This window comes from Salmo salar, chromosome 15 (assembly GCF_965601325.2).
Source record: "Salmo salar chromosome 15, fSalSal1, whole genome shotgun sequence".
Taxonomy (NCBI): Eukaryota; Metazoa; Chordata; class Actinopteri; order Salmoniformes; family Salmonidae; genus Salmo; species Salmo salar.
Window position 1 is genome coordinate 5,137,332 of NC_138305.1, and position 15,027 is coordinate 5,152,358.

A 15,027-nucleotide genomic window follows, 5' to 3' on the forward strand; every position below is an offset into this window, starting at 1 on the left:
TAGTATTATCAGTATTATTATTATTATTATTAGTAGTAGTAGTAGTAGCATTATTATTACACACCCTCTCTCCTCCCCTCTCTCCTTCCCTCTCTCCAGGGGCGGCTGAGAAGAGCTCTAAGACGGGAGCAGAGGACCGGACCCAGCACATCATCACAGCTATGAAGGACAGGATGAAGATCAGGGAGAGGAACAAGCCGGAGATCTTTGAGGAGATCAGGGCTGTGTTCGCCGTCACTAAGCTGCTCCATGCACAGCAGATGAAGACCATTAAACAGAGCGTGTTAGACGGAACCTCCAAGTGGTCCGCCAAGATCACCATCACCGGTAAGTATTGTACAACAACACTGTACCACACCGCAACACAACACTGTACCACACCGCATTACTCTACCACACTGCACTGCAACACTGTACCACACCACAACACTGTACCACACCGCACTGCAACACTGTACCACACCACACCACTGTACCACACCGCATTACTCTACCACACCACACCGCAACACTGTACCACACCACAACACTGTACCACACCACAACACTGTACCACACCGCATTACTCTACCACACCACACCACAACACTGTCCCACACCACACCACAACACTGTACCACACCACAACACTGTACCACACCGCATTACTCTACCACACCACAACACTGTACCACACCGCACTGCAACACTGTACCACACCACAGCACTATACCACACCACAACACTGTACCACACCGCATTACTCTACCACACCGCACTGCAACACTGTACAACACCACACCGCAGAACTGTACCACACCGTACTGCAACACTCTACCACACCGCAACACTGTACCACACCGCACTGCAACACTGTACCACACCACAACACTGTACCACACCGCACTGCAACACTGTACCACACCACAACACTGTACCACACCGCATTACTCTACCACACCACACCGCAACACTGTGCCACACCACAACACTGTACCACACCACAACACTCTACCACACCTCAACACTCTACCACACCCCAACACTGTAACACACCCCACCACTCTACCACACCTCAACACACCTCAACACTCTACCACACCTCAACACTACCACACCTCAACAATCTACCACACCTCAACACTCTACCACACCGCAACAGTCTACCACACTGCAACACTCTACCACACCCCAACACTCTACCACACCGCAACACTTTACCACACCGCAACACTGTACCTCACCCCAACACTCTACCACACCTCAACACTCTACCACACTGCAACACTCTACCACACTGCAACACTCTACCACACTGCAACACTCTACCACACCCCAACACTCTACCACACCACAACACTGTACCACACCTCAACACTCTACCACACTGCAACACTCTACCACACCTCAACACTCTACCACACCTCAACACTCTACCACACCCCAACACTCTACCACACCCCAACACTCTACCACACCTCAACACTCTACCACACCCCAACACTCTACCACACCCCAACACTCTACCACACCTCAACACTCTACCACACCTCAACACTCTACCACACCTCAACACTCTACCACACCCCAACACTGTACCACACCTCAACACTCTACCACACCTCAACACTCTACCACACCTCAACACTACCACACCTCAACACTCTACCACACCCCAACACTGTACCACACCCCACCACTCTACCACACCTCAACACACCTCAACACTCTACCACACCACAACACTCTACCACACCTCAACACTCTACCACACCTCAACACTCTACCACACCTCAACACTACCACACCTCAACACTCTACCACACCTCAACACTGTACCTCACCCCAACACTCTACCACACCTCAACACTCTACCACACCTCAACACTCTACCACACCCCAACACTCTACCACACCTCAATACTCTACCACACCTCAACACTCTACCACACCTCAACACTACCACACCTCAACACACTACCACACCACAACACTCTACCACACCTCAACACTCTACCACACCTCAACACTCTACCACACCCCAACACTCTACCACACCGCAACACTGTACCACACCGCAACACTGTACCTCACCCCAACACTCTACCACACCTCAATACTCTACCACACCCCAACACTCTACCACACTGCAACACTCTACCACACTGCAACACTCTACCACACCCCAACACTCTACCACACCCCAACACTCTACCACACCGCAACACTGTACCACACCTCAACACTCTACCACACCTCAACACTCTACCACACCTCAACACTCTACCACACCTCAACACTCTACCACACCCCAACACTCTACCACACCTCAACACTGTACCTCACCCCAACACTCTACCACACCTCAACCCTCTACCACACCTCAACACTCTACCACACCCCAACACTCTACCACACCTCAACACTCTACCACACCTCAACACTGTACCACACCGCAACACTGTACCACACCTCAACACTCTACCACACCTCAACAATCTACCACACCTCAACACTCTACCACACCTCAACACTTTACCACACCGCAACACTCTACCACACCCCAACACTCTACCACACCTCAACACTCTACCACACCTCAACACTCTACCACACCTCAACACTCTACCACACCTCAACACTCTATCACACCTCAACACTCTACCACACCCCAACACTCTACCACACCGCAACACTCTACCACACCGCAACACTCTACCACACCGCAACACTCTACCACACCTCAACACTCTACCACACCTCAACACTGTACCACACCTCAACACTCTATCACACCTCAACACTCTACCACACCTCAACACTCTACCACACCGCAACACTGTACCTCACCCCAACACTCTACCACACCTCAACACTCTACCACACTGCAACACTGTACCTCACCCCAACACTCTACCACACCTCAACACTCTACCACACTGCAACACTGTACCAGACCGCAACGTTATACCACACCACACCACAAAACTGTACCACATCTAGGGCTGTTTCCATTGAGTGACGGTAATCTCCTCTTATGCACTCTGGACATGCTTTGGTAGTACCCAACTTGCTAACGACCATCATGTCCTAATGAGGTCCTGGGTCTATTGTCCTTCTAACCACTCTGACATCATTATAAATGCAATCGAAAATCACATCAAACACATTTCATCAAAACGTTATTGTGCTTTTACAACTCACCTCACTGTTATGATCAATTTGAAGAAAGTTCAACAACAGGTTGAAACTGAGCATAAAAACATGGTCGTTGTAGATGTTGGTTCAAAGCCTAACACAACAAAATGGACAACGCTTTCTAAGGTGATAATTCACTCAAAAACACCCATATGCATATTAGGGCTTATGTATAAACATAGGCTTATGAGCCCAAGCTCATTTTTTTTTGTTGGAATTAAAATGATGGTTGCGCTGTTATACAATACATAGCCTACCACATATTACACATGGCAGAAAAATATAAAACAACAGTGATTTAAGATGTCTTCGGTACATAATTGGTCTAGCCTATACTCCAAAATTAAACAAATTTGAGTTATCGCCTTTGAGTGTGGACTGTAGTATTACTCATACTGGAGGAGTGGTTACCTTATGCTACGCTCCAAAATGTATATCCATGAGTCTGGGACAGAACATAGCCCTAGGAGATGCTGTTGTTTCATTGATTGTGCAGGGCGGCTTACAGGCGGTAGGTAGCCTAGTGGTTAGAGCTTTGGGCCAGCAACCAAAAAGTTGCTGGATCGAATCCCTGAGCTGACAAGGTAAAAATCTGTCGTTCTGCCCCTGAACAAGGCAGTTAACCCACTGTTCCCTGGTAGGCCGTCATTATAAATAAGAATTCCTTCTTAACTGACTTGCCTAGTTAAATAAAGGTAATATTTAATAAAAAATAATAAAAAAAATACAGTTAGCCTACAGTTTAGGCTACAATTTGAATTTGATTTTTACTTAGGCCCGGTGGAGAAAAGAAAGCCAGGCTAACTCCCTCTTTTTGTTATCCATCCCCTCAGATGTTTTATTTGTTCCCTCCTCATGTAGACTACCGTTAGACTGTTGGGCCAGTAACCAAAAGGTTGCTGGTTCGAATCCCGAGCTGACAAGGTAAAAAATCTGTTGATCTGCCCCTGTGCAAGGCAGTTAACCCCACTGCTGATTAAGGCAGCCCCTTAAGCTCTCTGATTCAGAGGGGTTGGGTTAAATGCGGAAGACACATTTCAGTTGAAGGCATTCAGTTGTACAACTGAGTAGGTATCCCCCTTTCCCCTTTCCCATTACAGTCCCATTTGGCCCGATAACATTTTGCAGTCTAAATGTAATTCTATTTAGTTTAATGACATGCGTCAAATGGCGCTGCTCACTCAATAGTTAATTTCCAGTTTCAGTGTTTTCATATGCCTCCGAATCATACAGGAAAATAATAGTAATGGGTGTGAAAAACCACTAAAGTTGCAAATATGGGGTAACTAATGTGCACTTTCATCCCTAGGCAGGAAGTCCGTAAATAATTAACTAAATACAATGACATTTTCGGCTGCAAAATGCTATTGGCCAAGTGGGAGCATCATGATAGCCTACAAATCAGAGGGAATGGATAAAAAACCCACGGGGAACAGATTAGTTTGGCTGTTTTTTTTCTTCTTTTCACCAAGACCCCTAAGGGGCTCCATAGATTTTGAATAGCCTAGTAAGAGAGATGTTTTTTTTTTCTTCCCATAATTCATTGGGTGACACATTACCTTTAGCTATACAGAATATCTCACCACCATGCGTTTCCATCTCTTTCTCTCTCTCCCTTACTCCTTTCTTGAATGCGCAGAGGGGCTGTCAACAGTTTAGTGAAATACATTACATGACCAAAAAGTATGTGGACACCTGCTCATTCCAAAATCATGGGCATTAATATGGAGTTGGTCCCCCCTTTGCTGCTATAACAGCCTCCACTCTTCTGGGAAGGCTTTCCACTAGATGTTGGAACATTGCTGTGGGGACTTGCTTCCATTCAGCCACAAGAGCATTAGTGAGGTCGGGCACTGATGTTGGGCGATTAGGTCTGGCTCACAGTCGGCGTTCCAATTCATCCCAAAGGTGTTTGATGGGGTTGAGGTCAGGGCTCTGTGCAGGCCAGTTAAGTTCTTCTACACTGATCTTGACAAACCATTTCTGTATGGACCTCGATTTGTGCACGGGGGCATTGTCGCACTGAAACAGGAAAGGGCCTTCCCCAAACTGTTGCCACAAAGTTGAAAGCACAGAATCGTATAGAATGTCATTGTATGCTGTAGCGTTAAGATTTCCCTTCACTGGAACTAAGGGGCCTAGTCCAAACCATGAAAAACAACCCCAGACCAATATTCCTCCTCCAACAAACTTTACAGATGGCACTATGCATTGGGGCAGGTAGCGTTCTCCTGGCACAGCCAAACCCAGATTTGTCCGTCAGGACTGCCAGAAGGTGAAGTATGATTCATCTCTCCAGAGAATGCTTTTCCACTGCTCCAGAGTCCAATGGCGGCGAGCTTTACACCAATCCAGCTGACGCTTGCATTGCGCACGGTGATCTTAGGCTTGTGTGTAGCTGCTCGGCCATTAAAACCCATTTCATGAAGCTCCAGACGAACAGTTATTGTGCTGACGTTGCTTCCAGAGGCAGTTCGGAACTCAGTAGTGAGTGTTGCAACCGAGAACAGATGATTTTTACGCGCTACACGCTTCGGGCACTCGACTGTCCCATTCTGTGAACTTGTGTGGCCTACCACTTTACGGCTGAGCCGTTGTTGCTCCTAGATGTTTCCACTTCACAATAACAGCATTTACAGTTGACCAAGCACCTCTAGCAAGGCAGAAATTTGACGAACTGACTTGTTGGAAAGGTGGCATCCTATGACGATGCTATGTTGAAAGTCACTGAGCTCTTCAGTAAGGCCACTCGACTGTCAATGTTTGTCTATGGAGATTGCATGGCTGTGTGCTCGATTTAGTAGCCTACCGGCATCATTGAAAAACATACTGGCGGGAAAGCAAGCAGCCTCCATTCGCTATTTGAGTACGTACAGATGACATATTTTTCCCCCTGCCCCTCTTGCTGCCCATTTGATATTGGGCCATTCTAAATCAAAACTAATCTTACATATTAGTAAAGACAAGATTACGTTGAGAATAGTCTGATGGGTGAAAATGTGATCACTTGATGAGAGAACAGCTGTGCAGCCTGAGGCGAGGATCAGAGAGCAAGCTTTTTTCCCCGCAACCTTCTGAAATCATCAATATCCTGTAGTCGCATCATGCAGCCCATATATGCATAGATTTCTAACCCATTCTAAGGTTTGTATCATTCACAACTAAAGTTGCCCAATAACTCTAAATAGAGTATATAGGACCTGTTTGAAATGATCACTTTAATGCTCAACATAGCCACTTCATATGTGCACTCACTCCGGAATGGGAAAATGTTCCTTTCTATTTTATTCAGCTAAGTTCAGTTATATTCTTCTTACTGTAAAATCATATGATATAAAAGAATGGCATGGGACTTATAAGCATATCTTGTCAGCTAAATGAACAAGCCTACAGCCTAGGGCACAGAGCATTGCTGGGCTCCCGAGTGGCGCAGTGGACTAAGGCACTGCATCTCAGTGCTAGAGGCATCACAACCGCTCGTGATTGGGAGTCCCATAGGGCGGCGCACAATTGGCCCGGCGTCGTCCGGGTTTGGCCCGGTGTAGGACGTCATTGTAAATAAGAATTTGTTCTTAACTGACTGGCCTAGTTAAATAAAGGTAAAATATAATAAATAAAACAATTGCCAGATAACATGCAGTAGACCAACTCATATTCTGTTCTTCTAAAATGCATTTTCTTCATGTCATGGTGTTTCTTTAGACCTGACTAAAATAAATCATGGATTTCTTGTGGTGGTGTATATTAAATTGATTTATTAGGCTTTTTTAAATGTAAATGTTCCAAAGGCATCAGAGGCTTGAATACAGCTGGAGACCTGGAGATGCTAAATGTGTTTATGTTAATAAACAGTCAAATACCTCACAGCATCGCTTAGTGAAACTAGAGTCCCAGCTGGCAAAACTGGTTGAAATGATGTCATTACAAACAGAAACTGATGGAAATAGTATCATTATGAGGTAACGTCCACCAGTATTCCCCAGTATTCCCCAGTTTTCCCCAGTATTACCCAGTATTCCCCAGTATTCCCCAGTATTCCCCAGTTTTCCCCAGTTTTCCCCAGTATTCCCCAGTTTTCCCCAGTTTTCCCCAGTTTTCCCCAGTATTCCCCAGTTTTCCCCAGTATTCCCCAGTTTTCCCCAGTTTTCCCCAGTTTTCCCCAGTTTTCCCCAGTTTTCCCCAGTTTTCCCCAGTATTGCCCAGTTTTCCCCAGTAGTCCCCAGTTTTCCCCAGTTTTCCCCAGTTTTCCCCAGTATTGCCCAGTTTTCCCCAGTAGTCCCCAGTTTTCCCCAGTTTTCCCCAGTATTCCCCAGTTTTCCCCAGTTTCACCAGTCACTGGGATGGGCCAATGAGTGTTATTAGGAACCAGTCACTCCACATCAATCACCATGTTATCTACTGGTTCCACAGTAAAACATCCTGTGATGAAGATAATGGGGCCTATCAAGTGAGGTTTCTGAAGTCAACCGCTCAGATGGCTCCAGCTATCCGTTTTACAATGATTCTACCCTGATCATTAGTGTGACCATCTGTGACCCACCACTTTGGCCAAGTTCCAGAGGCCAGAATAACCTGCGGTTGATCTCCCTTAAAAACCAGTCGCATCACGCCGTCATGGCCACTAGCGTTACCATGAAAACCACTGACAACATGCCGGCATGACAGTGGCATTTCCATGGGAACGATCATCACAGCTAACCAGTGAGTAAGATCAGCTGTGTTGAAATGGCCAGATCTCACTTTCTAAGAAATGTCCTACAAGGTGTCCATGTACCTCATTTTATTTTTGCTGTTTAAGTTGACAAGACAGTGCAGTTGGTGCCTCTGGTCACACGGTGTAGTCGGTGCCTCTGTCACACGGTGTAGTCGGTGCCTCTGTCACACGGTGTAGTGGGTGCCTCTGGTCACACGGTGTATTCGGTGCCTCTGGTCACACGGTGTAGTCGGTGCCTCTGTCACACGGTGTAGTCGGTACCTCTGTCACACGGTGTAGTCGGTGCCTCTGTCACACGGTGTAGTCGGTGCCTCTGTCACACGGTGTAGTCGGTGCCTCTGTCACACGGTGTAGTCGGTGCCTCTGGTCACACGGTGTAGTCGGTGCCTCTGGTCACACGGTGTAGTCGGTGCCTCTGGTCACACGGTGTAGTGGGTGTCTCTGGTCACACGGTGTAGTTGGTGTCTCTGTCACACGGTGTAGTGGGTGTCTCTGGTCACACGGTGTAGTCGGTGCCTCTGTCACACGGTGTAGTGGGTGTCTCTGGTCACACGGTGTAGTCGGTGTCTCTGTCACACGGTGTAGTCGGTGCCTCTGGTCACACGGTGTAGTGGGTGTCTCTGGTCACACGGTGTAGTCGGTGCCTCTGTCACACGGTGTAGTGGGTGTCTCTGGTCACACGGTGTAGTCGGTGTCTCTGTCACACGGTGTAGTCGGTGCCTCTGTCACACGGTGTAGTCGGTGCCTCTGTCAGACGGTGTAGTCGGTGCCTCTGGTCACACGGTGTAGTCGGTGCCTCTGTCACACGGTGTAGTCGGTGCCTCTGTCACACGGTGTAGTCGGTGCCTCTGTCACACGGTGTAGTCGGTGCCTCTGTCACACGGTGTAGTGGGTGTCTCTGGTCACACGGTGTAGTCGGTGCCTCTGGTCACACGGTGTAGTCGGTGCCTCTGTCACACGGTGTAGTGGGTGTCTCTGGTCACACGGTGTAGTCGGTGCCTCTGTCACACGGTGTAGTCGGTGCCTCTGGTCACACGGTGTAGTCGGTGCCTCTGTCACACGGTGTAGTGGGTGTCTCTGGTCACACGGTGTAGTCGGTGCCTCTGTCACACGGTGTAGTCGGTGCCTCTGGTCACACGGTGTAGTCGGTGCCTCTGTCACACGGTGTACTGGGTGTCTCTGGTCACACGGTGTAGTCGGTGCCTCTGTCACACGGTGTAGTCGGTGCCTCTGGTCACACGGTGTAGTGGGTATCTCTGGTCACACGGTGTAGTCGGTGCCTCTGGTCACACGGTGTAGTCGGTGCCTCTGGTCACACGGTGTAGTGGGTGCCTCTGGTCACACGGTGTAGTCGGTGCCTCTGGTCACACGGTGTAGTCGGTGCCTCTGGTCACACGGTGTAGTGGGTGCCTCTGGTCACACGGTGTAGTGGGTGTCTCTGTCACACGGTGTAGTCGGTGTCTCTGTCACACGGTGTAGTGGGTGTCTCTGTCACACGGTGTAGTCGTGCCTCTGGTCACACGGTGTAGTGGGTGTCTCTGTCACACGGTGTAGTGGGTGCCTCTGGTCACACGGTGTAGTGGGTGTCTCTGTCACACGGTGTAGTCGTGCCTCTGGTCACACGGTGTAGTGGGTGTCTCTGTCACACGGTGTAGTGGGTGCCTCTGGTCACACGGTGTAGTCGGTGCCTCTGGTCACACGGTGTAGTCGGTGCCTCTGGTCACACGGTGTAGTGGGTGCCTCTGGTCACACGGTGTAGTGGGTGTCTCTGTCACACGGTGTAGTCGGTGTCTCTGTCACACGGTGTAGTGGGTGTCTCTGTCACACGGTGTAGTCGTGCCTCTGGTCACACGGTGTAGTGGGTGTCTCTGTCACACGGTGTAGTGGGTGCCTCTGGTCACACGGTGTAGTGGGTGTCTCTGTCACACGGTGTAGTCGTGCCTCTGGTCACACGGTGTAGTGGGTGTCTCTGTCACACGGTGTAGTGGGTGCCTCTGGTCACACGGTGTAGTCGTGCCTCTGTCACACGGTGTAGTTGGTGGTAGATATGACATTATTATTACAAAGCACTTTTTAACCAGGTCTCTGAATGGCTAAGCGATTGTAACAACCCATGACTACCACCTGTAGTGACTTTACTGGTACTCCGATACCCATAATAACGCCCAACTATTCTACAATCTGTAACATTTTGGACCATCAAGTGTTCTTCAACCAACTGCCTGATGATCAACCAAATGTAATAGATTGTTTAGTTTAGTTGCAGTGAAGTTACACAGTTGAAATAGCAACAGTTTATTGTGTTTTCCTGCTGAGCAAAGCCTGCTACTGCCTGGTCTTAGATAGGGAGGAAATCACAGATCTGTTAAAGGCTGGGTGACTAACATCATAGTGATTTGATATCACTGCACAGATTAAATAGGCTACTGAAATAAATCATGTTTATTTGTGGTTTGTTTATTTATGTTCTAAATGTTGTCTGTTTATGGGTCTAAATGAAAGGGTTAGCAACACATTTCTCCCATGCTTATCAACGTGGTTTTAAAGACACCTGGCAGAGCTTTACCACTCACAGCATTTCTCCTCTTACCTCCCGGGACGCCGGGACGCCAACAGCAAAGGACTCTGGGGGGGGGGGGGGGGGCTTTGTGCGTTAGTCATTCTATCTCTGTGGTTATATGTTCTTCAATAGAATGCTCAATTGAAGTTAGAATATAATATTTTGTATTGTTCTAGGATTATTAATCATGTTTATTTTATTCATATGACCAAAACACAGAGTATTCAGTGGAATTGTACATGGACTTTAAGTTAATTGTTGAGAAATGGTTTTATAACATCAGCCAGTCCAGCAGTGAAGACTCATTCAATAATTTGCTGTGGTTTTGCTGAACGGTGAGTCACATGGTGAGGTCACATGTGAAATAACGTGTGTGTGTGTGTGTGTGTGTGTGTGTGCGCGTGCGTGCGTGCGTGTGTGTTAGTTGTCAGTGCTCAGGGTCTCCAGGCTAAAGACAGGACAGGTTCCAGTGACCCCTATGTGACCATCCAGGTGGGGAAGACCAAGAAGAGAACCAAGACCATCTATGGAAACCTCAACCCGGTCTGGGAGGAGAAATTCAACTTGTAAGGCTTGTCATACCTTCTCCCTTCACCCTCCTCTTCTTCCCCACCCTCCTCTTCACCCCCTCCTCTTCACCCTCCCCTTTACCCTCCTCCTCTTCACCCTCCTCCTCTTCACCCTCCTCCCCTCCACCTCCTCCCCTTCACCCTCCTCCTCTTCACCCTCCTCCCCTCCACCTCCTCCCCTTCACCCTCCCCCTCTTCACCCTCCTCCTCTTCACCCTCCTCCCCTCCACCTCCTCCCCTCACCCTCCTCCTCTTCACCCTCCCCCTCTTCACCCTCCTCCTCTTCACCTCCTCATCTTCACCCTCCCCCTCTTCACCCTCCTCCTCTTCACCTCCTCCTCTTCACCCTCCTCTTCACCCTCCTCCCCTCCACCTCCTCCCCTTCACCCTCCTCCTCTTCACCCTCCTCCCCTCCACCTCCTCCCCTTCACCCTCCCCCTCTTCACCCTCCTCCTCTTCACCCTCCTCCTCTTCACCCTCCTCCCCTTCACCCCCTCCTCTTCACCCCCTCCACTTCACCCTCCTCCTTTTCACCCTCCTCCCCTCCACCTCCTCCCCTTCACCCTCCTCCTCTTCACCCTCCTCCCCTCCACCTCCTCCCCTTCACCCTCCTCCTCTTCACCCTCCTCCCCTTCACCCCCTCCTCTTCACCCCCTCCACTTCACCCTCCTCCTCTTCACCCTCCTCCCCTCCACCTCCTCCCCTTCACCCTCCTCCTCTTCACCCTCCTCCCCTCCACCTCCTCCCCTTCACCCTCCCCCTCTTCACCCTCCTCCTCTTCACCTCCTCCTCTTCACCCTCCTCCTCTTCACCCTCCTCCCCTCCACCTCCTCCCCTTCACCCTCCTCCTCTTCACCCTCCTCCCCTCCACCTCCTCCCCTTCACCCTCCCCCTCTTCACCCTCCTCCTCTTCACCCTCCTCCCCTTCACCCCCTCCCCTTCACCCTCCTCCCCTTCACCCCCTCCACTTCACCCTCCTCCTCTTCACCCCCTCCACTTCACCCTCCTCCTTTTCACCCCCTCCACCTCACCCTCCTCCTCTTCACCCTCCTCCACTTCACCCCCTCCTCTTCACACCCTCCTCTTCACCCCCTCCTCTTCACCCTCCTCCACTTCACCCTCCTCTTCACCCCCTCCTCTTCACCCTCCTCCTCTTCACCCCCTCCCCTTTACCCTCCTCCGCTTCACCCCCTCCTCTTCACCCTCCTCCACTTCACCCTCCTCTTCACTCCCTCCTCTTCACCCTCCTCTTCTTCACCCTCCTTTTATCCCCCTCCTCTTCACCCTCCTCCTCTTCACCCTCCTCCTCTTCACCCTCCTCTTCACCCGCCTCTTCTTCACCCTCGTCTTCTTCACCTCCTCTTCACCCCCTCCACTTCACCCTTCTCCTCTTCACCCCCTCCATTTCACCCTCCTCTTCTTCACCCCCCTCCTCTTCACCCTTCTCCTCCATCTCCTCCTCCATCTCCTCGCTCTCCCCTCTCCTCCTATGTGCGTCGATATCAGTGAAATTGTAGTCATAAATTGTCAGTTCTTAATGAACAGTATAATAAAGGTACTTAACCGTTAGTCTTCCCTGTCCCTGCTCCTCTTCAGTGAGTGCCACAACACGTCGGACCGTATCAAGCTGCGTGTTTGGGACGAGGATGATGACATCAAGTCCAGGGTGAAACAGCGTCTGAAGAGGGAGTCCGATGACTTCCTGGGTCAGAGCATCATTGAGGTCAGAACACTCAGCGGAGAGATGGACGTCTGGTACAACCTGGGTACGGAGTCACATACAGCACCTACCGCTCTGTGTGTTTTTTGGAGGAGGTGTGTGTGTGTGTGTGTGTGTGTGTATGTGTGTGTGTGTGCGTGTTTTTTGTGTATGTGTGTGTGTTTGTGTGTATGTGTGACACGTGTGTGTGTGCGCGTGCGTGTGTGTAGGTGTGCGTGTGTGTAGGTGTGCATGTGTGTGGTGCATGGTCAACCAAGTTCAGTTATATTCTTCTTCGCTATTTTAACAGGAACTGACAAATCTTATTCAAATCTGTTCATTTACACCCCCAGGAAGAATATGGCAATAAAAAAACAATTTAAAAAAAAGAATTCTGACAAGTTAGGACGTAGATATGATAATTTTCACTTTTTCATAATTTCTTAGAATGTTTGGGAATAACGTATATTAAGGCATTTGTGAAAATTCTATAGCAATATAGAGTTGGATTGTGGCTGTGGTGTTTGGATAATCAATAGACACTGCAGTAAATAAAACCTAATAAAAACCATCTGTCTCGTCCAGGACCGGCGTCTACACAGACTGGTGTGCTATAGTCAATCAGAGTTACAGTAGTCCTTTATACAAACAAGCCATTTGCCACACGGGCCTGCCATCATTCACTTTGAACTGGACTGTGTGTCTCTGTCTCTCTGTCTTTCTCTGTCTTTCTCTGTCTGTCTGTCTGTCTGTCTGTCTGTCTGTCTGTCTGTCTGTCTGTCTGTCTGTCTGTCTGTCTGTCTGTCTGTCTGTCTGTCTGTCTGTCTGTCTGTCTGTCTGTCTGTCTGTCTGTCTGTCTGTCTGTCTGTCTGTCTGTCTGTCTGTCTGTCTGTCTGTCTGTCTCTACCTGACAGTGTGTATCTCTACCTGACAGTGTGTATCTCTACCTGACAGTGTGTATCTCTACCTGACAGTGTGTCTCTACCTGACAGTGTGTATCTCTACCTGACAGTGTGTCTCTACCTGACAGTGTGTATCTCTACCTGACAGTGTGTATCTCTACCTGACAGTGTGTATCTCTACCTGACAGTGTGTGTCTCTACCTGACAGTGTGTATCTCTACCTGACAGTGTGTCTCTACCTGACAGTGTGTGTCTCTACCTGACAGTGTGTATCTCTACCTGACAGTGTGTATCTCTACCTGACAGTGTATCTCTACCTGACAGTGTGTATCTGTGTGTTTCTCCCTACAGAGAAGAGGACTGATAAGTCAGCAGTGTCTGGGGCCATCAGGTTACAGATCAGTGTGGAGATTGAAGGGGAGGAGAAAGTAGCGCCGTACCACGTTCAGTACACCAGCCTGCACGAGGTAACACACACCGCTCCACGTTGTCTGTTTATACACACACAACTGGCTACACACAGCATATAAACAGATACGGAAGCTGTTTGTCTCTCCCCTCCAGAACATGTTCCATTACTCTACTGACGTGGTGGGTCAGGGGGTGGTGAAGGTGCCTGTTGCCTATGGAGACGATGCGTGGAAGGTCTACTTTGATGAGGTGCTGCAGGATATCGTAGATGAATTCGCCATGCGCTACGGCATCGAGTCCATCTACCAGGCCATGACGTGAGTCTGCTGGGAACTCAGAGTGTGTGTGCGTGTGCATGTGTGTGTGTTCAGCTTATTTTCACTGTTCCAATCTTCTACTACAGGGGACTCTGTCCCGATGAGGTCCGGACTGCTGCTGGTTTTCTGTTCTACCTGATAATGAATTGCACCCACCTGGTGTTCCAAGTCTAAATGAGTCCCTGATAAGAGGGTAACAATGAGAAAAAGCTTCCAGGTTTATATTCAGATGGTTCCGTTATAGAAGTCTCACTTTGGATAGAAACAGAAAGTGTTGCGATGGCGTCTGCAGTCATGAGCCCCATGCAGATTGGTTTATCTTTTAATGAGAAATGATGACACGGTTGTCGTGGCAATTGTCCAGGACTTCCAAGGTTAATACATCGACCACACGTCTCAGTCCGGACCACAGGAGGTTGGTGGCATGTTAATTGGGGAGGACGGGCTCGTGGAAGTTGAAGGAGTGGAATGATATCAAATACATCAAACAGATGGTTTCCATGGTTTCCATGTGTTTGATGCCATTCCATTTGCTCCGTTCCAGCCACTATTATGAGCTGTCCTCCCCTCAGCAGCCTCCACTGGTCTGGACCTGTCACTCACACACTCACACACATTTCTACATATGCATGCATTGCATGCACACACACGTGCCACTACAGAGACAGTCAGGATTTA

General features: G+C 49.2%; 1 protein-coding gene across 1 annotated transcript in view; it reads left to right on the forward strand.

The window, feature by feature from the left end:
• LOC106570851 (protein unc-13 homolog B) overlaps positions 1-15,027 on the forward strand; it is a 79,296-nt gene that overhangs the window by 5,363 nt on the left and 58,906 nt on the right. The window contains exons 3-7 of the mRNA XM_045695361.2: positions 100-327; positions 10,876-11,017; positions 12,617-12,786; positions 13,973-14,088; positions 14,186-14,349. Coding sequence (XP_045551317.2) covers positions 100-327; positions 10,876-11,017; positions 12,617-12,786; positions 13,973-14,088; positions 14,186-14,349 — 820 coding nt within the window. The remainder of the gene's footprint in view (positions 1-99; positions 328-10,875; positions 11,018-12,616; positions 12,787-13,972; positions 14,089-14,185; positions 14,350-15,027) is intronic.